Here is a 24397-nt window from a genome sequence, read left to right as displayed (position 1 = left end):
TACCAAATAATCCATGATTTTTAGATATTACTGTATTATTTTATTATGTTACCACTTAGAAGCAGGAGAGGACAGAGGAGAAGCTTTGTTAGGGCTGAGGATGACCAGGGGTAGACGGTGACTGCAAAGCAGATGACAGGCCGGCAGCTCCAGCCTCCACAGACCGTATTCACACCAAATCTTATCACCCAGGAAACTCCTTAAATGGAGGGAGAAAAATACTCTTAACATCCAGTTCATGTATTGTACAAACCAGGACTACGAAGAGGAGGAGGAGAGTTTGTTATATCGGTTACAGGAAGCAGAACCCATCGCAGGGACTCAGCAATACCGGACTGTCATCCCATGTAGTGGAAATAAAGACAGTGACGTCCATGACGTGGTAGAAGGCGGCAAAAGATCGGCAATGGATGACACAACTGGTGATGTGACCTGTGAATATGATCAGCGCTGGCGGCTACTGGACTCTCCAAACATTGTGAAAATGAAGACGTAGAAGTGACTTTTCTGCACCTTCTGGTCCAGCGCCGTCCTTTGTGTATCCAAGAAAACCAGACATTGTAAAAGTGAACAAAAATCAGATATAACTCAGGTGGAGCCGAGCACCATGACAGGCCGTCCATACTCTGTCACAAAAGGAGACGGCCATTGCTAGTGAGCGCTGATGGACAAGGTCACATTTCATCCTCTAGAAGGGACACTGATTATAGAAGGCCAGTGTAAAAACCTACTATTAATTGTTTGATTAGTTTATATTTTATAGTACGAGGATTTAACTACTGGACTATTCTTCTTAAACACTTCAGAAATGACATGTTTAGTGATATAGTAGAAAAAAAATTGTTCCATGTATAAATAGGTGGTAGAAATATTGGTTCTTTTAATCTTGTTTTTAACATATAATTAGGATCAGACTATTTAGAAAACCACACTTGAGGATGTGATCACCTTTTATCTTTTGGCTTGTTCAATGAATTCAGGTTTAAAATGCTGAGCAAGTTATGATGATTAAGATGTATTTATTCTGGCACTTTGGTATTTGTTTTTTGTGTTCCTTTATTGTTACATATAAATGTTGAATGCAGTAAGTTGTAATTTGAAAAGAAAAAAGGAAGAAACTCACACAAACATAAAATCAGATGATTCAAGGCTTAAAAAAACAAAACAAATTTGATAGATCCCAAGTTGAATCCCTGTACAAATATAAACAAGGACACGAGTAACACACATGCATGTTTTCACAATTTTAAAACATACGTTTTTTTCAGAATTGCGCATCAAAATTTTTAATTTGATTTCTCCAAAACAAAATATAAAGAAACATAGTCTTGTGACATATCAAATGAAAGCCAGTACCGTTCTGAGAAAAATGATGCCTCTCCCACCTCTATATCTTAATTCTAGCCCGAGATATGATAAAAAATGTAAAGCCATACCAGGCCAAAATCCGCGCTTTTTCAAAACTTTAAAAATCTGTAAAAAATTAACTGATGAAGAAAAAAATTCTAAACTTTTAATTTGTAATTAACTTAAGTTGTACTTCATAAAAACAAAAAATAAAAAAAATCTAAAGACGTAAGGTAAAAAAAATATTCATATTTGGATCACTTGATATGGAATGACCCGGATGCACCATTTCTGTGGAGGCTGAGGGCTGGTCTTATAAGGCTGGGAAGGGTCCAATATCCATGGCCCTTCCCAGCCTATTAATATCAGCCCCCAGCTGTCTGCTTTGCCTTAGCTTGTTATTAAAATTAAGGGGGACCCCATATCATTTTAAGGGTCTCACCATTTTTAAATAACCACGAAATGTAAATTAGACAGATGGAGCCTGATATTAAGCTGGAAAGGTCCATGAATATTGGCCCCTTCCCAGCATAAGATCAGCTCACAGCTGTCTGCTTTCCCTTGGCTGGTTAAAAATAGCTGGGTCCTCAAGTCATTTTTTTAAGAACAAAACAAGTACAGTAAACTACCACGCAAGGCATTGTTCTACTCCTCCAGTTGGATCTCCGCCTCCTGATTTAAAGAATTTTTTTATTATGTTATTTTAAATCACATTCCTATCTACATTTGCTTGCAGGGCATTAGTCCTGCTCTTACCACCCATTTTGCTTCCTTTTGTAGCCCACTAGCCCTTCCTACAACCATTTTATAGTACCAAATTTCGGGTCCCCTTTGAATTCTATTGGGCTTGGGTCTGGGGTCACGTCCGGGTAAAGTTCTGGTACCCGAACCGAACTTTGTACTCAAGTTCGGCCAAGCCCGAGCGGGTCTGCTCATTCCTACGCTTAACCAGTGACCATCGAATCTTTTTGCTCAACTCTATTATTAGGACAATATATACTAATGAATTGGAAAGTTGAAAAAAATATAGGCGGGATTTTATCCAATCAGCATTAAAGAACATCTGAGGTATGGAGTTGTATTTAACTCTACACCTATTTAATCTTCACTCAGAAACCTTCACAAACTTATTGGCTTGACCACAACTTAATTTTGTTTTGAAACTATTTTGCTAACAATTTTTATGACTGGAAACACATACATTGAAGGCTAAAACTTAATTCCTCTATAAATTCAATGAAATGCATCTTAATACTTGCTGTTTTCTACACAAAGAAGCCATTCAGCAAATGTTTGTAAAATTGCCTTCATAGAAAATTACATTGCAGTAATGCTTTTAAAAACCATAATCACTGTTCTTGCATTTCTTTTGTTCTAGCCAATAAAAAAGAATCATACAATAATCCAGAAAAAAGTGATGTTTGTCAATAACACTCAAAAGTCCCCAAAACCCCTTTGCATTCAAACATCCAAAAAATGCAGTGAAAATGGCATAGAAGTACCTCTAATTATTTCAATTTAGAAAGTCAAGACTAACAACCTTAACCTTTACCTGTCCAAAACATATCCCACATTCTCTACAGTAATTTCTTTCAACAGAGCAACCACTGAAGTGTCTCAAATTTATGCTTTAGAAATCAAGAAGGCTAGGATTTGTATTATATTGCATTCTTCTAAGTAATTTTAAACCTATCATCAATGTTTAGTCTTCTAAAAACTGCAATTAACACTATAAAATATATCAATAGAGAATAGCTGAGATTTTATTCCATAACCAATTTACTTTGTTTCTTCTGGAGAAATGTAGATGAAAGCTCCAGAACCAATATCTTGTGTGGAGGGGAAAGTCAACTAAGTGATTGCCAATATAGGAAATAAAATCGGCAACGTTGAAGTTGGGAGGGAGATATGTAATATTTTAGGCTTGTAAAAAATAAATTGGAAAATTATGTGTTTTTTATGGAGGGCAAAAGGGCATGACTATGTTGAAAAGATTAATTACATCTAGTTAATCAGAACTCAACCCCTGGTTCTGGCCAGTCATAGATTCAAATTTACCTTATCACAGTCTCCATTTTTAATTTGCTTTTCAGACTTGCTTTGTTTAATTGGACTCTTCACTTCCAGGATCTAAAAACCATAACAAAATACAAGGGATGCTCAATTCAGTATGAATTAACTTTTTTTTTTTCTTAACACAGCCATAAATATAATACCGTATATACTCGAGCATAAGCCGACCCGAGTATAAGCCGAACCCCCCCCTAATTTTGCCACAAAAAACTGGGAAAACTTATTGACTCGAGTATAAGCCTAGGGTGGAAAATGCAGCAGCTACCGGTGAATGTCAAAAATAAAAATAGATACCAATAAAAGTAAAATTAATTGAGACATCAGTAGGTTAAGTGTTTTTGAATATCCATATTGAATCAGGAGCCACATATAATGCTCCATACAGTTCATGATGGGCCCCATAAGATGCTCCATACAAAATGCGCCCCGTATAATGCTGCACAATGGTTAATAATGGCCCCATAAGATGCTCCATAGAAACATTTGCCCCATACAATGCTGCATAAAGGTTGATGGTCCCATAAGATGCTACACCCATTATTGCCCAATAAGATGCTCTGCACTTTATGCCCCATGAGATGCTCCATACATTGTGGCCCCATGAGATGCTCCATACATTGTGGCCCCATACGATGCTCCACACATTATGGCCCCATACGATGCTCCACACATTATGGCCCCATAAGATGCTCCACACATTATGGCCCCATAAGATGCTCCACACATTGTGGCCCCATGAAATGCTCCATACATTGTGGCCCCATGAGATGCTCCATACATTGTGGCCCCATAAGATGCTCCATACATTATGGCCCCATACGATGCTCCACACATTATGGCCCCATAAGATGCTCCACACATTGTGGCCCCATAAGATGCTCCACACATTGTGGCCCCATGAAATGCTCCATACATTGTGGCCCCATGAGATGCTCCATACATTGTGGCCCCATACGATGCTCCATACATTGTGGCCCCATACGATGCTCCATACATTGTGGCCCCATACGATGCTCCACACATTTGCCCCATATGCTGTTGCTGCGATTAAAATAAAAAGAATCACATACTCACCTCTCTTCACTCAGGCCCCCGGCACTTGCGATAGTCACCTTCCTAGTTCCACGCGCCGCTCTGTCTTCCATCTTCTGCACTGACTGTTCAGGCAGAGGGCGGCGCGCACACTAATCGCGTCATCGCGCCCTCTGACCTGAACAGTAAGTGCAGAGCATGGAAGACAGAGCAGTGCGCAGCGGTGAAACGAAGAAGGTGACTCGCACAATGCTCACCTCCTGCGTCATACTCACCTGCTCCCGGCACGGTCCCTGACAGCGTCTCAGATGGAGCCGGCGTCATCTTCCCGTGTTCAGCGGTCACGTACCGCTCATTACAGTAATGAATATGCGTGCATATTCATTACTTTAATGAGCGGTACCACGCCCGGAGACCATGGGACGTGAAGGGACAGTGCCAGGAGCAGGTGAGTATGTCACTGCTCCCCCGCCGACCCCCCCCGCTGACAATGACTCGAGTATAAGCCGAGAGGGTCACTTTCAGCCCAAAAAAGTGGGCTGAAAATCTCGGCTTATACTCTAGTATATACGATATATTGTATGTAAATATGTGTATACACAGTGTGGCATATGAAAGTTAAAAGTTTGGGCACCCCTGGCAAAAATTACTGTTACTGTGGACAGTTGAGCAAGTTGAAGATGAAATGATCTCTAAAAGGGCTAAAGTTGAACATGACACATTTCCTTTGCACTTGAGGCAAAAATACACTGCTCAAAAAAATAAAGAGAACACTTAAACAACAGAATATAACTCCAAGTAAATCAAACTTCAGTGAAAACAAACTGTCCACTTAGGAAGCAACACTGATTGACTATCAATTTCACATGCTGCTGTGCAAATGGAATAGACAACAGATGGAAATTATTGGCAATTATCAAGACACCCTCAATAAAAGGAGTGGTTCTGCAGGTGGGGACCACAGACCACATCTCAGTACCAATGCTTTCTGGCTGATGCTTTGGTCACTTTTGAATGTTGGTTGTGCTTTCACACTCGAGGTAGCATGAGACGGACTCTATAACCCACACAAGTGGCTTAGGTAGTGCAGCTCATCCAGGATGGCACATCAATATGAGCTGTGGCAAGAAGGTTTGCTGTGTCTGTCAGCGTAGTGTCCAGAGGATGGATGCACTACCATGAGACAGGCCAGTACACCAGGAGATGTGGAGTGGGCTGTAGGAGGGCAACAACCCAGCAGCAGGACCGCTACCTCAGCCTTTGTGCAAGGAGGAACAGGAGGAGCACTGCCAAAGCCCTGCAAAATGACCTCCAGCAAGCCACAAATGTGCATGTGTCTGCACAAACTGTTAGAAACCAACTCCATGAGGATGGTCTGAGTGCCCGACATCCACAGACGGGGGTTGTGCTCACATCCCCAACACCGTGCAGGAGGCTTGGCATTTGCCACAGAACACCAGGAATGGCAAATTCGCCACTTGCGCCCTGTGCTCTTCACAGATGAAAGCAGGTTCACACTGAGCACATGTGACAGAGTCTGGAGATGCCGTGGAGAGCGATCTGCTGCCTGCAACATCCTTTAGCATGACCGCTTTGGCAGTGGGTCAGTAATGGTGGGGGGTGGCATTTCTTTGGAGGGCCGCACAGCCCTCCATGTGCTCGCCAGAGGTAGCCTGACTGCCATTAGGTACCGAGATGAGATCCTCTGACCCCTTGTGAGACCATATGCTGGTGCGGTTGGCCCTGGGTTCCTCCTAATGCAGGACAATGCCAGACCTCATGTGGCTGGAGTGTGTCAGCAGTTCCTGCAAGATGAAGGCATTGAAGCTATGGACTGGCCCGCCCGTTCCACAGACCTGAATCTGATTTAACACATCTGGGACATCATGTCTCGCTCCATCCACTAATGTTACGTTGCACCATAGACTGTCCAGGAGTTGGCGGATGCTTTAGTCCAGGTCTGGAAAAAGATCCCTCAGGAGACCATCCGCCGCCTCATCAGGAACATGCCCAGGCGTTGTACAGTAGGGAAGACATACAGGCACGTGGACGCCACACAATACTGAGCATCATTTCCTTGTCATGAGGCATTTCAACTGAAGTTGGATCAGCCTGTAATTAGATTTTCCACTTTGATTTTGAGTATCATTCCAAATGCAGACCTCCATGGGATATTAATTTTGATTTAAATTGATAATTGTTATGTTTTGTTGCTCTGAACACATTCCACTATGCAAAGAATAAAAATCTGCAACTGGAATATTTCATTCAGAGATATCTAGCATGTGGTATTTTAGTGTTCCCTTTTTTTTGAGCAGTGTATGTATATTTTAATCTTTTACATTTTAAAAATTACAAAAAGGAAAATGGGCAGGTGCAAAAGTTTGGGCACCCTGCATGATTAGTACCTAGTAGTGCCCCCTTTTGAAAGTATCTCAACTTGTGATGCTTTTTGTAGCCAGACAAGAGTCTTTCAATTCTTGTTTGAGGCATCTTCATCCATTCTTCCTTAGAAAATTCTTCCAGTTCTGTGAAATTCATAGGTCGTCTTACTGCTATTTTGAGGTCTAGTCACATATTTTCAATGTTGTTCAGATCAGGGGAGTGTGATGGCCATTGTAAAACCTTCAGCTTGCGCCTTTTGGGGTAGTCTATTGTGGATTTTGACATGTGTTTAGGATAATTATCCATTTGTAGAAGCCCCGCCCATCGGACCTGACGGGTAATTTACATAGGACGCCGGAGAGATTACAAAGGTATTTTCTCAGCAAAGGTGGGGAATCAGGGGATATGAAAGGTACTGTGGTAATGCAGAGCTCACGCTAAATTGAACAATATTTTTATCTCATATCGAAAAAAAGGGGTGACAGACTACCTTTAAGGTCTGAAACCTTAGTCAAAGTTATCTGAAACCAAATTTCTGCATTTTCCTTTTTGTAATTTTTAAACTGCAAAAGATGAAAATAGAAAGGAAATGTGTCATCTTTAACTTTAGGCCTTCTAGAGATCATTTCATCTTCAACTTGCTTAATTGTTCATAATAACAGTAATTTTGACCAGAACTGCCCAAACTTTTACATTCCACTGTATCCCTCTAAACCCCCCCAACATTGAAATTGAAATACCAAGTAGCAAATGTCATGGAATTATGTAAAACACAGGATCGATAGACAATTGAATGCAAATGCTGAAAAAAATGGAAACATTTTTCAAAATATGTCGATTTATTCTGTATTGAGTGTATTAGTGCCTCATACAAAAATACATTCACATAGACGCATTGGCATGCCATCAATATTAAAGGGAACCTGTCACCCCCTTCCCCCCCCCCCAGTCATTTCAAACTAAAAGAGCCTCCTCCTCACTGCTGTTTTCAAAATAGCGGGCGCCTGCGCTCCTTTCCCCTGCCTGGTGCAGGCGCAGTGAGCGCTGGCAGTCTTTCCTCAAATGCAGTCCAGCTGACTGCGCGGCCGCCCTGCTTGTGATTCCCAGCCCCGCAGTGACTTATGATTTATTCACATTGCGGGGCTGGGATTCACAGGCAGGGCGGCCGCGCAGGCGCAGTCAGCTAGACTGCATATGAGGACAGACGGGCAGCGCTCACTGCGCCTGCACCAGGCAGGGGAAAAGAGCGCAGGCTATTTTGAAAACAGCGGTGAGGAGGAGGCGGCACCCGGCGCCAAGAAGATGTGAGTGACGGCTGTGTCGTGTCTGCATCAGGGGGGAAACGCCGGCCTCCTTGACTGAAGACCGGGTATTTCTGACAAATTAAAAAACTGATTATTTCTCTAGTTACAACACCCAGAACTAAAAGAGCCACCTTGTCAGAATGCAGCATTACTGCTGCACAAGGTGGCTCTTTTAGTTTGAAACGACTGGGGGGGGGGGGGGGTGACAGGTTTCCTTTGAAATGTTAATAAATATGTGTATGTTATATAGTGAGCATGTATTAATATACTCACCTGCCACCGCTTTCTCTGGGATCCAGCTCCACTTCTCAGTGACGTCACTACTCTGCAGACTCTTCGGGTCATTGCATGTGGTAGGTATGAGCTAAAAGTTTATTTTACAATATAATCCTATGGAGCCTCATTCTTACGCTCCCATAGGCTTATAGTGTTAAAGCCACTTCGGGGTCAAACAGAACGATGATGCCACTGAGAAGAGAAGCTGAATGGTGCTGGATTCTAGAGAGAGCAGCGATAAGCGAGTATATTAATACACTTACCCTACACTACATACCCACATTTAATGGGAGAGGCTTCTTTAACAGTTGTTTGAGGAATGTTCTGTCATGCTGAATGCACTTGGGCAAATCATCAAGATCCACTGCTGGCAGCTCAATTTGCAATTGCCAATCAATGATGTACCAGATCTGCTTGATGGGAGACAAATCCGGAGATGCCGCAGGCTATGATACACTTTTAGGCCTCGTAGGCTGCTCACAGCAGCAGCAATAACCAGCCTGGCAATGTCACCTCTTGGGACACTTTTTGAATATAATTTGCATATCATTAACATGCCTTTCGATACCATGATTTCAATAATTCCCCAACTTTTTCTTCTTGGCGTTGCAATTCAATGTTCCGGAGTGTAACCTGAGATCTAAAAGGTCTAAAACAATTTGTGTTGAGTTAGGAAAGATTCCAAAAAAAGGACTATAGGAGTATTAAACTAGCATTCATCTAATCCAAAACTGAAGAAAAAGTTTCAAATTAAGAGGAAACATAACCACACAGAAAGTGATTTGTTTATTTGCCTTCCCCACTTCTACCTATTTTAAGCCTTCAAATGAAGAGTTAAGAATAGAAAAAAAAAAACCAGAATGTTGTAAATTCTGTCTGGTCTCTGGTGGGACTGATAAAAGCTCTTGACCTCTGGTCTTGCACTTTATGGTTTCTGCCAGACACACTGGAATTTACTGCTGTATTATAAAGTAACAAGTGACGGTTTGACAAATCAGGCCAGCAAATCTAGCTGGAATAGGAATCATTCATATTTTGTGCATTTCTTACTATTTTTCCCCTTAATGGTAACAGCTTGTAATACAAAATACTGGTAACATTAAAGACAATAAAAAAGACAACCAATGTTATGGATACATAGATGTACAAGGAGCTTTCTAAACAGTGGGCTACAGGAATGATTAAGAGTTCAAGATGAATGAGCCATTTTACACCAAACAAGCCATCAAAATATATTTTCATGCAAACATAACTGTGGTAATAGATAGGAAAAGTAGTGCAGGAATCAGTGAATATGGAAATGCTTGAAGAGTCGTTACTTGAGAAAAAAATCTTGGCTTTTCAAGAATTAGCATTTTCAGTTATATATTTTACAGTTTTTCAATAAAACGGTGTGTGATAAGTTGCAGTTTTTATTGAAACAATTGTGAAGCATATCATTTAACCAGGGCTGTGGAGTCTGAGCCCAATTTGATGGAGTCGGAGTCTGAGTCGGTGTCATGGAAAATTAAGGAGTCGGAGGTTTGGCTTACGGCAGGGGCACATTTATAAGTTGGAGTAGTGGAGTGGGAGCCCATTTTTGTGGAGTCGGAGTCGGTGTCCTGGAAATTGAGGAGTCGGACTTACTGACTCCACAGCCCTGAATTTAACATTTTTTAAGGGGATACGGAAATAAAGTCTATCCCTGCCTCTGTGCAAAAAGTGTATACTTTTCAGATTAATTCAGGCTTTAGAAATTTGGTAAATAAAAGAATATTTTGCAGGAAAAAAAATTAATTTCTTGTAGTCCTATAAGGCTTGCGTTTTCTGTAGCAAAATTGTCTTTTCTAGTTGCATTATCAAGCACTATATGTAATTTACAGTTTGATCTTCATTTTTTCTTTTACTGGAAAATGGCAATTTTTATGATCTCATTTCAAGACCATAACATGTATATTTAACGAATAGGATTTGGTTTTTATGACTGAGGATAGAAACAGCAATCTTTTACTTTATCTTACAAAAAGATTCAGCCATGATCCCCTGCTGTCCTCTCTGTATCTTCTTTTTTGCTTCCTCCCCTGCCAGGAGCTGTGGTATGACATAGTATGGTTCCTGCACGGTCAGACACGGCCATTAAACAGTCCACGGCAGGGGAACATTTATAAGATTATCTCAGCACAGGAACATTTTATTTATACACATCAATACATTCCAAAGACATACTGATAGGGAATTTAGATTGTGAGCCCCATCGGGGACAGCGATGATATTGATAATGTATGCAAACTGTAAAGCGCTGCAGAATATGTTAGCGCTATATAAAAATAAAGATTATTACTATTATATTATGGAAACCATTATTATTCAAAGATCTATTGATCAAAATGTTGATTATAATTAACTTTGTGGGAAACCCCTTTAAATGACTGTTATCAGTAATTAAAAGTGGTGTTAAACAGTAGCGAACAGAGATAGCTGTGGTCGTTCTTTTGCGTCACATGTTAAGAAAGAGTTAATATTTTACTTGTACGATGAAATGTCACTGCCAGGTTTTAGATTTTACAAGCCTTAATAAGGTGCAGGCCACTTTGCCCATTATAATTTCAGTAATCTGTTTGGGAGATGATTCTGTGGCACTTACATCTCTGCACTCCTGCTTTGTGACGTGCCGCCTGCTTGTTAGAGCAGCTTTCACGTTAAAAGTGAACCATGGAATATGACTTGTCAGGTCATTAAGATTATGGAAAAAGCAAAACAGGCATATTTTATTTTTTCCTAAGTGGTGAAAAAAATTAGGAAATATAGTTAAAATGAATAAATAATAAAATGAATTGTAATTCTCAAGGCATGCCCTGCTTATTGCTGTATAACTGTTGTGTTCCTTTTGCAAGAAGTCCATTGCTACATAAAAAGGGCAGTCAAGGTACTTATGTGCAGCTCCACGAGGTCTGAAGGCACTGGCATTATGCCAATCAGTTGTATTGCCCGTTAGTGGCAGGGCATCACACGGGGGCCTGAATAACAGTAATTATTTTTTTTGTGACTTTTCAGATGCACGCTTCAGCATATGCAGCGCTGGATAGACAACGGACTGTACTTTCTTTTTCAGTATGTTTTTCATTTGAAAGTTATTTATGTGGGGCATGGCTTGGCAGAGCATCAAATAATCCACAGGAACGGTGAAATGCTGCGTGAACAAAGGGGGGATCGGAACAATATGCGCACACACAGTTCAAAGGAACTTCGAAGACGCTCACAGGCAGCTTTTAGCTCAGAACAATGGCTAGGTTTAAGAATATGGCCGATATATGTCTTTCTCTGACAGTTGGGACAGGACACATGTTATATTGTCTCTACTTGGGGTAAATTGAATTAAAAAAAACCAACTGCTTTCTGTATTTGGCCTACACTCTCCTGCACCGCCCTTCTTTTCCATAATAATGTCAGATTGTAGATTACACTTTATTTAGATGGATGTAGTTGTGGATTCAAATACCTCTCCTCCAGACTACTAAAAGCTGATTTTATTACAAGCGACAGATGCAAATGTATTGGAAGATACATAGCTTTTACAGCGACGCTAACTAGAATGGATCGTACGCCTTGTTCCATACAGACACATCTAATGTTATTCCGTAAGCTAAAGCCCAGACAAACAGAAATGGTCATGTGTCGTGGGCCCGCAGGAGCAGTACATGGGTAACGTGCCCCAGCGCGGAGGGCGGCTATTAGCGCTGCTAGGTGAGCCTGCTGCTATAGCAGCAGTGGTTAATGTCGGCAGCATTGTATTCCTGTGAGAAGCCAAATCGTCACTGCGTATTATGCGCCCTGTGTAAAGAACAGTGTGTGGGCAGCTCATATGCTTCTGTTCCCATTGTAAGGTTAACAGATTTGCAGCCGTATCAAGAACTTGATGTGGTGTGGAAAACATGAGCCAAAAGCAAGTGTAGGTAGTTTAACGCCGAGGAATGGAAAACACATGCTATACAGTATCATTAGCATAGCACAATCCAAGAAAACATTGTTTTAGACCATTGGAAAAATTAAAGCAGTAAGATTTCTGGACATGATGGGAAACTTTCCCAGAGTTTTTGCAGCATTTTCAGGACTATTTAGATTTGGAGCCCCGATAAGGACAGCGTTGATAATGTCAGTAAACCACTGTGGTATTAATGGCGTTACATACGGTAAGTGAGTAAAATAAATAAAGATAAATGAAGACTATATGTCAATGCTTACCTGATTGTTGTTCGTTTTTAGCAAGGTTGGAGGCTCGTTCCGCAATGGTGATGAAACAGAACTGCTTTCACTATTGCTCCCATCACTGAGACTGATTCTGGAAATGAAGATGACAGGTACTGTAAGCTAAAGCTCTGAAGGTATGAAAGATATTGAAATATGCCTATATTTCTGAAGATGATAAGACCTTGAACCTCACAACTGGTTTTAGATGACTTATTTCCATGCTTAGAGTTTCAACTTAATTTGTCATGTATCCCCTGATGAAGCTGCACAGCACAACACGTGGGGTCTCTTTACCTGCATTTCCTGACCCTCCTCCACCCACTTGGACGTACCGGTTTATCATCCTTTATTAATTAGTTTTGGTATTTGGAAACATGCATTGTTGGTTTTCGATCTCTAATTATATATTAATGTTTTGTTTTTGTTTTTTTCCTTTTTGCAACTTCTTTATTATTGTGCCATTTTAGATCTTTATTAACCAGGCATTTGAGGTATTATAGTCAAAAGATCTGAGCCTGTATTTTAGAGAAAGGTTATACAGGTTACTTCCTTTAACCATATAGCGGGTTTTGTTAATGAGAATTTTAAAGGGAACCTGACAGCTGATACTTACAACCTGAACCACACTGCGCTGCATGATAACAGCTAAGTATGTTTGACGCTGAGACACCTGAGCATTTCAGAGAAAAACACTCTAAAAGCCGCCAAGTACCAAGCCGCACAGGAGAATAGTCGGACAGGTGCGTCCCGGAGGCTTCTTCCCGCCCACTGCTAGTAACTCACAGGTCACTCCCTATACACACACGCAGGGAGAGACTCGTCACTCAAGCGAAGTGGGCGGGAAGAAGCCGCCAGGGACCAATCCGCACAAGAGAATAGTTGAAGAGGCCGGTCCCGAAGGCTTCTCCCCGCCCACTGCTAGTAACTCACAGGTCTCTCCCTATACATACACGCAGCGAAAGACATGTCATTTAAGGGGAGCGGGCGGGGAGAAGCCGCTAGGGACCAAGCCACACGGGAGAAAAGTTGGACAGGCGGGTCCCGGAGGCTTCTCGCCACCCGTTGCTAGTGACTCACAGGTCTCTCCCTATACACGCACTCCTATCAGTCACACATACCTGGCTGAAAACGTGCAGCCAGTGCCCGATACATGCCGCCCATGGATTAAATAGTTATGTATTAGCAGTTAGGATCTCTAATTTTAGTTAATCTGGGCCTTAATTTTCTATATTTTTTTTACTATATATATACACCGTATATGCTCGAGTATAAGCTGAGATTTTCAGCCCAAATTTTTGGGCTGAAAGTGCCCCTCTCGACTTATACTCGAGTCACGGTCGGCGGCAGGGTCGGCGGGAGAGGGCGCTGAGGCATACTCACCTAGTCCTCGCGCTGTCCCTGCAGTCCCACGGTCTCCGGGTGACGTGCTCTTCCCCTGTTCAGCGGTCACATGGGACCGCTCATTAGAGAAATGAATATGGACTCCACTCCCATAGGGGTGGAGCCGCATATTCATTCCTCTAATGACGGTAACGGTGACCGCTGATAGAGGAAGAGGCTGCGGCACCGAAGACCAGCTGTCCGGGGGAAGGAGCGGGACGCCGGGAGCAGGTAAGTATTACATATTCACCTGTCCGCGTTCCACACGCCGGGTGCCGCTCCATCTTCCCGGCGTCTCTCCGCACTGACTGTGCAGGTCAGAGGGCGCGATGACGCATATAGTGTGCGCGCCTGATCAGTCAGTGCAGAGAGACGCCGGGACGGGACGCTGAGGAGCTGCAAGCAAGAGAGGTGAGTATGTCATTGTTTTTTTATTGCAGCAGCAGCAGCAATGGCACAGCTTTCTATGGTACATCTATGGGGCAATAATGAACGGTGCAGAGCACTATATGGCACAGCTATGGGGCAATAATGAACGGTGCAGAGCACTATATGGCACAGCTATGGGGCAATAATGAACGGTGCAGAGCACTATATGGCACAGCTATGGGGCAATAATGAACGGTGCAGAGCACTATATGGCACAGCTATGGGGCAATAATGAACGGTGCAGAGCACTATATGGCACAGCTATGGGGCAATAATGAACGGTGCAGAGCACTATATGGCACAGCTATGGGGCAATAATGAACGGTGCAGAGCACTATATGGCACAGCTATGGGGCAATAATGAACGGTGCAGAGCACTATATGGCACAGCTATGGGGCAATAATGAACGGTGCAGAGCACTATATGGCACAGCTATGGGGCAATAATGAACGGTGCAGAGCACTATATGGCACAGCTATGGGGCAATAATGAACGGTGCAGAGCACTATATGGCACAGCTATGGGGCAATAATGAACGGTGCAGAGCACTATATGGCACAGCTTTCTATGGTACAGCTATGGGGCAATAATGAACGGTGCAGAGCACTATATGGCACAGCTATGGGGCAATAATGAACGGTGCAGAGCAATATATGGCACAGCTTTCTATGGTACAGCTATGGGGCAATAATGAACGGTGCAGAGCACTATATGGCACAGCTTTCTATGGTACAGCTATGGGGCAATAATGAACGGTGCAGAGCACTATATGGCACAGCTATGGGGCCATAATGAACGGTATGGAGCCTCTATTTTTATTTTTCAAATTCACCGGTAGCTGCTGCATTTTGCACCCTAAGCTTATACTCGAGTCAATAAGTTTTCCCAGTTTTTTGTGGCAAAATTAGGGGGGGTCGGCTTATACTCGGGTCGGCTTATACTCGAGTATACACGGTGTGTATATATATATATATATATATATATATATATATATATATATATATATATATATATATATATATATATATATATATATATATATATATATATATATATATATTAATTTTTTTTTATTATATTCGTGGGTGTGCACAGGTTTATTTGTATATGAATTTTTTTTTTTTATAGCAAACATTGGCATTTACATATTGCATTATGCCAGGCCTTTTTTTTTTTCTTTTTTTTATTTTTATTAGTGGTACCCATCCCCACCCTTTTTCTCTTTTTTCTGTACATAAAGACGGCAAGTAACATAAGCTAAAGGTCTGAAAGCATATTAGAAATTAAGATATTCCCATACTAATACAAAAGATAGACCAAGAAATTCATTAATGGTTCTGACTGATTCATGTCTTTGTCTAGAGTTTAAACTAAATTTGTGCCGTGTCTGTTCATGAACCCACAACTATTATTATTTCACAATGTACCGTAATGCTTTCTTTCACACAATACACAAATAAATGTGATTTCAATAAATTAAAAGGATTTTAAACATTTCCATCTGGTTCCCAGAGCACTTCCTACATTTGAGGACTTGAAATAAATTATTTCCATCACGTCCATAAAGATAGGTTCGCTGTTTGTTATTTACAAGCAAACATTATGGATAGAAAATGCCTGGACAGTGCAACCTAATGGTCTATCTATTTACTTACTACTGTTCTGTGATTGACAATGGTTAAGACACCAAAAAGCTAGCTTATAAATCACAGAAATTTACTGCATCTAGACATAAAATAGACTTTGCAAATAACATTAAAGAGAATCTGTCAGTATCAGCAACTTTCCTAATCGTCTTTATGGGCATGTAGGTCATACAAAGCTTAATAACACGATATCTTGATATCTGTGATCTGAAGTCTTATTCCAGAGAAATCCACATTATTCTTATATGTAAATAAGCTGAACAGGACTATGGGCCGGACACTAAATGCAAGACAATCTGCCTCTACAGCTTATTCTACATGAAAGGGGGAGTTACCAGTGTGAGACATGTAATGACCAACAGTCTGCTCTCCTCATATCACTGCAGAGCTGAGTATGATTATAACACATCTGCAGGTTCCTCTCAACTTCAGCTTTCATCTCACAGGAAGACAGAGTTGTAATAGAATTTTATAGAATTTTATCTGATAAAATAATACTTATTATGATAGTTACATGTCTCACACTGGTAACTTCCCCCAGGACTTTTTACGGGTATTATGGCTGTTATTTAAGGTCTAAGTCTGTGTCTGAAAGAAGTAGGTTCAAACTTGACCTACCATATTTTCGGATTATAAGACACACTTTTTTACCCAAAATTTTTGGGTGCGTCTTATAACCCTAATTATAGCTGCGATGCAGCCCTCTGGCTGCTGTGGAGCGGGGTCCCAAAGGTCGTTGCTGCCGGAAGCTTCTGGCAGTGGCGGCAGGAGTCAAGTGATGGCTGATACGACGAGGTGCTCGGTGTTGCTGGGGCTCAGCCGACGTTTTGTGACAGCCGCCTGGAGCCACACACTTTCCATACTCTTCTATGCGGTGAACTCTGGGAAAATGGCCACTGCCAGCTCCCGAGATTTCAATTACAGGTGCACTGCCTCTGGTGACCATTTTCCCACAGTCCACCGCACTAGAATGTATGGAAGGTGCAGGGCTCCGGGCTGTCACAAAACGTCGGAGGAGCCCTTGCACTACTGAACACCTTATCGTACCAGCCTGGGGCCCGCAACTATGGCCTGGACTCCAGTTGCCACCGAACACCTCGTCTTCCTAGCCTGGAGCAAGCAGTACCTTCTGCCTCCACCAGCAGCAACCCTGCCACCTTGGACCTCGCTCCACCACCGCTGCCCCTCAGGTAAGCTACCGCGAAAGTGGATTATAACACGCACCATTTTATTTAAAAAAAACAACAAAAAACAAAACTTTTTTTCCCCCATTTTCCTCCTTAAAATTTGGGGTGCGTTTTATAAACAGGTGAGTCTTATAATATGCATAATATGGTAAGTGCACAAAGAACATTTTTTGTGCAACCACCAAGAAAAAAAACAACAACTTTGTTTTGAGGATTTGTATAGGAAGTGAAGACATGTACAGTTAGGTCTGAAAATGTTTGGACAGTGACACGTGTTTTGTCATTTTAGCTGTTTACAAATACATATTCAAGATACGATATAAATCAACATAGGCTTAAAGTGAAGACTCTCAGCTTTAATTTGAGGGTATTCACATCCTAATTGGAGTAAGGGTTTAGGAATTACAGTAAATACAATGTTTTCATAACCTTTTATTGCAATGTTACCGTGACCAAAACAAAAATGTAATTATGGAGTTTTGATTTTTTTTCTCTCGTTAAACCGTTTACTAATCAGATTCATTTTATATTTTGATAGACTGGACATTTCTGAAGGCATTGATACTAAATGTGCATTTCTTTTAAAATTGTCTTATTTGTTAATGGGGTAAAAGGGGAGGTGATTTGATAGTTTTTTTTATAACTTTTTTTTTTTTTTTTTTTTACTGTACTTAATAGTCCCCTTAGGAGACATGAAGCTGCGATCATACAATCGCCTGTGCTATATATAGCAGTGCTTTAGTTTTCAGCAGGCCCCCGGCTGCCATGACAACCCATCAGCCCTCTAACTTTATTAATATTCCCTGCTTGCCTTCTGCCTCTTTCAATTGTGCCCTTTGGAATTCTCGCTCAGTGTGTAATAAACTGCATCCACGACTTCTTCCTTTCTGATTCTCTTAACCTTCTAGCTCTTAGTGAAACCTGGATCCAGCACTCAGACACAACCGCTGCTGCTGCTCTTTCATATGGTGGACTACACTTTTCTCATGCCCCAAGATCAGACAACAGAGCAGGTGGAGGCATTGGTCTGCTCCTATCACCCAACTGTACCTTTCAGGTTATTCCCCCAAGTACCATCACTTGTCTTCCCTTCTTTTGAAGTCCATGCCGTCAGACTCTACATCCTCTTCTCCATGCAAGTGGCGATGGTGTATCGTCCTCCGGGCCCCTCCCATCAGTTCCTGGATCACTTTGCCATCTGGCTTCCACACTTTCTCTCCTGTGACATCCACACCCTCATCATGGGTGATTTCAACATCCCCACTGCTTTTCCCCTCTCCCCATCTGCTTCTCACCTTTTATTTCTAACCTCCTCTTTTGGTCTCTCGCAGCATACTAACTCTTCAACTCATGAAGACGAAACTCCCTCGACTTGGTCTTCTCCCAGCTTTGCTCAGTGGATGATTTCACAAAGTCCCCTCTCCCGCTCTCTGACCACAACCTTCTTTCATTCTCTATCAAGAACTGCCATCCCGCTCAGGTCACCCCCACTTTCCACACTTATAGAAACATACAGGTCATTAACACTCAGAAACTAATGAAGAACTTGCAGTCCTCATTGGCCCCTATCTCCTCCCTCAGGCACTGCATTGAAGCATTACAATGAAACCCTGCAAAATGCCCTGGATGAAATTGCACCTCTTATACATAGAACAACTCGGAACAGACGACGACAACCATGGCACACGCTGCAAACAAGTTTCCTGCAGTGGTGCTCCAGGTACGCCAAACGCCTGTGGAAAAAATCTAATCTACCCGAAGATTTCATCCATTGTAAGTTTATGCTTAAAACATACAACTCTGCCCTTCACCTCTCCAAACCAACCTATTTCAACACCCTCATCACCTCACTGTCCAATAACCCTAAACCTCTCTGACGCTTTACTCAACCCAAGTGTGCAGGCCCCAACCATGGATCTCTGCGCTGACAATCTGGCCAATTATTTCAAAGAAAAAAATTGACCATATCCGACAGGAAATTATCTGGCAAACTTCTCATATCATGCACTGCCCTCTCACCCGCTCCTCCCCCCCCCCCCCACTGCATCTAGCTCACTCTCTGACTTCTCACTTCTCTGACTGAACCAGTCACAGAAGAGGAAGTAATCAGGCTCCTTGTAGCTTCTCGCCCGACCACTTGCACCAGTGACTCCATTCCATCACATCTCCTCCAGTCCCTTTCCCCTGCTGTCACCTCTCAAAAATATTCAAACTCTCTCTTCCGGTATCTTTCCCTCCTCATTCAAGCATGCCATTATACATCCATTACTTAAAAAACCATCCCTCGAACAAAAGTGTGCCGCTAACTATAGACCTGTCTCTAATCTTCCCTTCTTCTCTAAACTCTTTGAACGCCTGGTCCACTCCCGTCTTATCCGCTATCTCTCAGATAACTCTCTTCTCGACCCTCTTCAATCTGAAACTGCCCTCACTAAGGTCTCTAATGATTTACTAACAGCTAAATCTAATGGTCACTACTCCATGCTAATTCTCTTGGATCTCTCCGCAGCATTCGACACTGTGGATCATCAGCTTCTCCTCACTATGCTAAGCTCAATCGGACTTAAGGACACCGTTCTCTCCTGGTTCTCCTCCTATCTCTCCGACTGCTCTTTCACTATATCTTTTGCTGGTTCATCCTCCTCTCATCTTCCCCTTCCTGTTGTGGTTCCTCAAGGATCAGTCCTAGGCACCCTCCTCTTCTCTTTGTATACGACCCCTATTGGACAAACAATCAGTAGATTTGGGTTCCAGTACCATCTCTATGCTGACGACACCCAATTATACACTTCTGCACCCGATACCAGGCCTGCCTTTCTAGAAAACACCTGCGATAGTCTTACTGATGTCTGCAACATCATATCCTCCCTCTATCAAAATGAACCTATCAACAACTGAACTCCTCGTGCTCTCTCCCTCTACTAACCTACCTTTGCCTGACATTGCTATCTTTGTGTGTGGTTCCACCATTACTCCCAAGCAACATGCCCACTGCCTTGGGGTCATACTTGATTCCGAGCTTTCATTCACCCCCCACGTCCGATCACTGGCTCGCTCTTCTTATCTGCACCTCAAAAACATTTCTAGAATTCAACCTTTTCTTACTTTTGACTCTGCAAAATCTTTTACTGTTTCTCTTATTTATTCTCATCTGGACTATTGTAACTCTCTACTAATCGGCCTCCCTCTTACCAAACTCTCCCCACTCCAATCTGTCCTGAATGCTGCAGCCAGGATCATATTCCTCACCAACCGTTATTTCGATGCCTCTACCTTGTGCCAGTCATTACATTGGTTACCCATCCACTCCAGAATCCAGTACAAACTTATTACCCTTATCCACAAAGCGCTCAATGGCTCAGCACCGCCCTACATCTCCTCCCTGGTCTCAGCCTACCACCCTACCCGTGTTCTCCGTTCTGCTAATGACCTGAGGTTAACATCCTCAATAATCAGAACCTCCCACTTCCATCTCCAAGACTTTTCACATGCTGCGCCAATTCTTTGGAATGCACTACCCAGGTTAATATGATTAATCCCCAATCCCCACAGTTTTAAGCGTGCCCTAAAAACGCATTTGTTCAAACTGGCCTACCGCCTCAACGCATTAACCTAACTATCCCTGTGTGGCCCATTCAAAAAACCTAAACCAAAATCAGGTTCCTCGCATCATGTTCTCATACACTTTATGCATTTAATAGCCCTCTGTGTCTGCACGGTTACATACTTAGGCTGATAACTGGTTCATGCAGCATTACATGAACACCCGATCCTTACACTATGGCTGATCCGAAAAACGAAAGCAATTATTTCCATCCACCTTTTGTGTCTCCCCTTTTTCCTCATAGTTTGTAAGCTTGCGAGCAGGGCCCTCATTCCTCTTGGTATCTGTTTTTGTTATGCTGTAATGTCTATTGCCTGTACAAGTCCCCTCTATAATGTAAAGTGCTGCGGAATATGTTTGCGCTATGTAAATTATTATTATTTTATTATCGGTGCCCTGTGATCACGTGACAGGCGTGATCAATTACACGCTTCCAGTCTGACCGTGTTAAATGCTGCTGTCAGTGGTTAACAGCCGCGGGTGGATCCAGTATTAAAGCCACTTAATCGCTGATAAAATTAGCCATCAAGTGTGGGGAAAGATGCGGGCTCAGCGTGTGAGCCCGTATCAAAAGGCAGGGACATGGTCGATGGCATAAATATAAGTCATCGGTCATGAAAGGGTTAAAGGGCATCTGTCCCCCCATTTGAGCTTTTTTAGATAATAAAAATTATTAGATAATAATATGGGCATAGAGATTGAATAAATCTGAAATTAGTTGTACCTGCTTGCCGCCTTGAAGATGCCTTGTTCATTAAAAATCTTTTTTTCTTCCAGGCTATGGGGCATATGCTGCCCCGAAGATATGACTGCCTCCTAGTTCATTATACTAGATTTCTCTTCCCCATCTTCCCTGCTTGCTTTTGATATCCGGTACACTGCCGGAAATCCTGCGCATTCTGCCTGTCGTCTCTCTTGTGCACAGTTCCTCCATTCTCAAGGCAGTGACTTTAATTTTCTTGTGCACAAGCGCCAAAGTCAAAAGTTTGAAGTAAGGTATGGACTGGGACCGGAAGTGGCAGTGACTCTTTATACAACCTGTACGTCAATATTAGTTAAAAACACTGAAATGCGGTGACCGCTTTTAATGGGCAGCATGGGCTTTTCCCTTGTTAATCCATCATCAGTTAAACAGTAAAAGGTATGGAGGTGATTCCTGGTGTGGTGTTTGCATTTAGAAACTATTGCTGTGAACCCACAACATGTGGTCAAAAAAGAGCTCAATAGAAGAGAAACAGACCACTATTAGGCTGAACAAAAAGACAAAATCCATCATAGAGATCGTAGAACTGTTAGGAGTGGCCAAATCTAAAAAACATGCACCGAAGTGAAGAACACTCTCCAGTAACTAGGTGTTTCAGCATCTAAGTCTACCATAAAGTGAAAACTTCAAGAAAGCAAATACAGGAGGTTCACCACATGGTGCAAACCATTAATCTCTGCGCTCTGCAAACGACTTTCAACTAACCTCTGCACTAATCCGTACCTCCCACTCCCGACTCCAAGACTTCTCCCGTGCTGCGCCAATCCTCTGGAATGCTCTACCCCAAGATATTAGGACCATCCACAACTTGCATAGCTTTAGGCGCTCACTCAAAACTCATTTGTTCAGAGCGGCCTATCGCGTTCCCTAATCAGTCATTTTATGTTTGTGTGTGTGTGTAGCCCATTCACTATCTCACCTACCCCCCACCCCCTGAAGATGGCTGGACCATCATTGTAAATACATCATTGTAAATACACACCTGTACTTTGTATCTCCCAACCTCATTGTAGATTGTAAGCTCTCACGAGCAGGGTCGTCTTATTTTGCTTTATTGCTGTATTGTTAACATTGTTACCTATGACTGTTGTGTTTGAAACTGTTAAACTGTAAAGCGCTGCGGAATATGTTGGCGCTATATAAATAAAGATTATTATTATTATTATTATTATTATTATTATTATTATTAATCAGTCTTAAAAATAGAAAGTCCAGATTAGGCTTTGCGAAAAACCATCTAAAGAAGCCAGCCCAGTTCTGGAAAAGCACTCTTTGGACAGACTAATGACAAAGGCATGTATGGCATCCAATGGCACTGGGTCACTAGTGTTTATTGATGATGTGACTGAAGACAGAAGCAGCCAGATGAATTCTGAAGTGTACAGGGCGATACTTTCTGCTCAGATACAATCCAATGGAGCAAGGTTGACTGGATGGCGCTTCACAATACACATGAACAATGATTTATAATATATGGAATATTCTGCAATGGTTAAGACAATCACCAGATCTCAACCACATTGAGCATTCATTTCACATGCTTAAGACAAATCTTAAGGCATAAAGGCATCTTAAGGCATAAAGACCCACAAACAAGCAGCAACTGAATTTAGCTGAAGCAAAGGCTTGGCAAAGCCTCAAAGGAGAAAACCCAGCGCTTGATGATGTCCATGGATTCCAGATTTCAGGCAGTCATTGCTAGCAAAGGATTTTCTTCATATTAAAAATGAACAATTTGTTTAAAATAAAGATAATTTGCCCAATTACTATTAGTGCCCATGAAATGAGGAGGCTTTGTAAAAAAAATGTTTGGAATTCCAAAACAATTCATAAAATATTTTTGTTCAACCTCTTTAATTAAACCTGAAAATCTACACTTCAATTGCATCTCAGTTGTTTCATTTTAAATCCAACATAGTGGCCTGTAGAACACAAATCACGAAGATTTGGTCAATGTCCAAATATTTCTGGACCCAACTGTACATACCTTATGTTTCTGAGAGGAAAAAGCAGTAGCCATTTGATTTTTGAAAGACAATACTAAGACCACACATTTTTTTTTAACATCCTTAATAGTTTGTAACAAATATACCAAAATTAAATTATAACTACATATGATGTAGGAAGAAAAATTAATGACATGTATTAACATACCTGCGTGCCCGGCTTCCTCCATGCATGTGGATAGTCCTTTCATTTTCAGAATCATTGTCTTCTGCATCATCTGATTCATCCTCATTGTCATCAGAATGTAAGTCCTTCATTATGGACCTCAGAGAGCCTGGACAAGACATAAGGAAACCTGAGAAAATTAACATTCTAGTTGATAAGTGCAATGGACAGAAATGATTAGATTTCTACATTGTGCTTAAAATATTTGTTGCTTCATGTTGATTGACAAATAGAAAGAAAAATTAATCTCATCAAAATGACAGAGGAGAACGTGCCAGTAATAGCATAATATATATAAAGTACCAGCCAAAAGTTTGGACACACCTGTTAATGCAATAATTGTCCTTGTTCTCATTGGAATGTGTACATCTTAGTCTGCCGTCACACTAGCAGTATTAGGTCAGTATTTTACATCAGTATTTGTAAGCCAAAACCAGGAGTGGAACAAATAGAGGAAAAGTATAATAGAAACATATGCACCACTTCTGCATTTACCACCCACTCCTGGTTTTGGCTTACAAATACTGATGTAAAATACTGACCAAATACTGATAGTGTGAAGGCAGCCTTA

The 24397-nt window shown here is 41.8% G+C and overlaps 1 protein-coding gene across 7 annotated transcripts in view; it reads right to left on the bottom strand.

Moving 5' to 3' along the window:
- Positions 1 to 24397, bottom strand: part of MLLT3 (MLLT3 super elongation complex subunit) — a 406706-nt gene that overhangs the window by 68272 nt on the left and 314037 nt on the right. For 2 of the 7 annotated variants that reach the window (XR_013213095.1, XM_077249558.1), the window contains exons 8-10: positions 23809 to 23935; positions 12639 to 12735; positions 3406 to 3477 (exon numbers count right to left, since the gene is read on the bottom strand). Coding sequence is in view for 4 of the 7 variants with exons in the window: in XM_077249558.1 (XP_077105673.1) it covers positions 3406 to 3477; positions 12639 to 12735; positions 23809 to 23935 (296 nt within the window). In the remaining 3 variants the exon portion in view is untranslated. Of the gene's footprint in view, positions 1 to 3405; positions 3478 to 12638; positions 12736 to 23808; positions 23957 to 24397 lie in introns of all 7 variants that reach the window. The other 5 variants (XM_077249554.1, XM_077249545.1, XR_013213104.1 and 2 more) reach the window with 3 other exon arrangements.

Source organism: Ranitomeya variabilis, chromosome 1 (assembly GCF_051348905.1).
Source record: "Ranitomeya variabilis isolate aRanVar5 chromosome 1, aRanVar5.hap1, whole genome shotgun sequence".
In the NCBI taxonomy this organism is placed as follows: Eukaryota; Metazoa; Chordata; class Amphibia; order Anura; family Dendrobatidae; genus Ranitomeya; species Ranitomeya variabilis.
The sequence above is the reverse complement of the archived record's forward strand: the minus strand, read 5'-3'. Positions and strand labels throughout refer to the sequence as shown.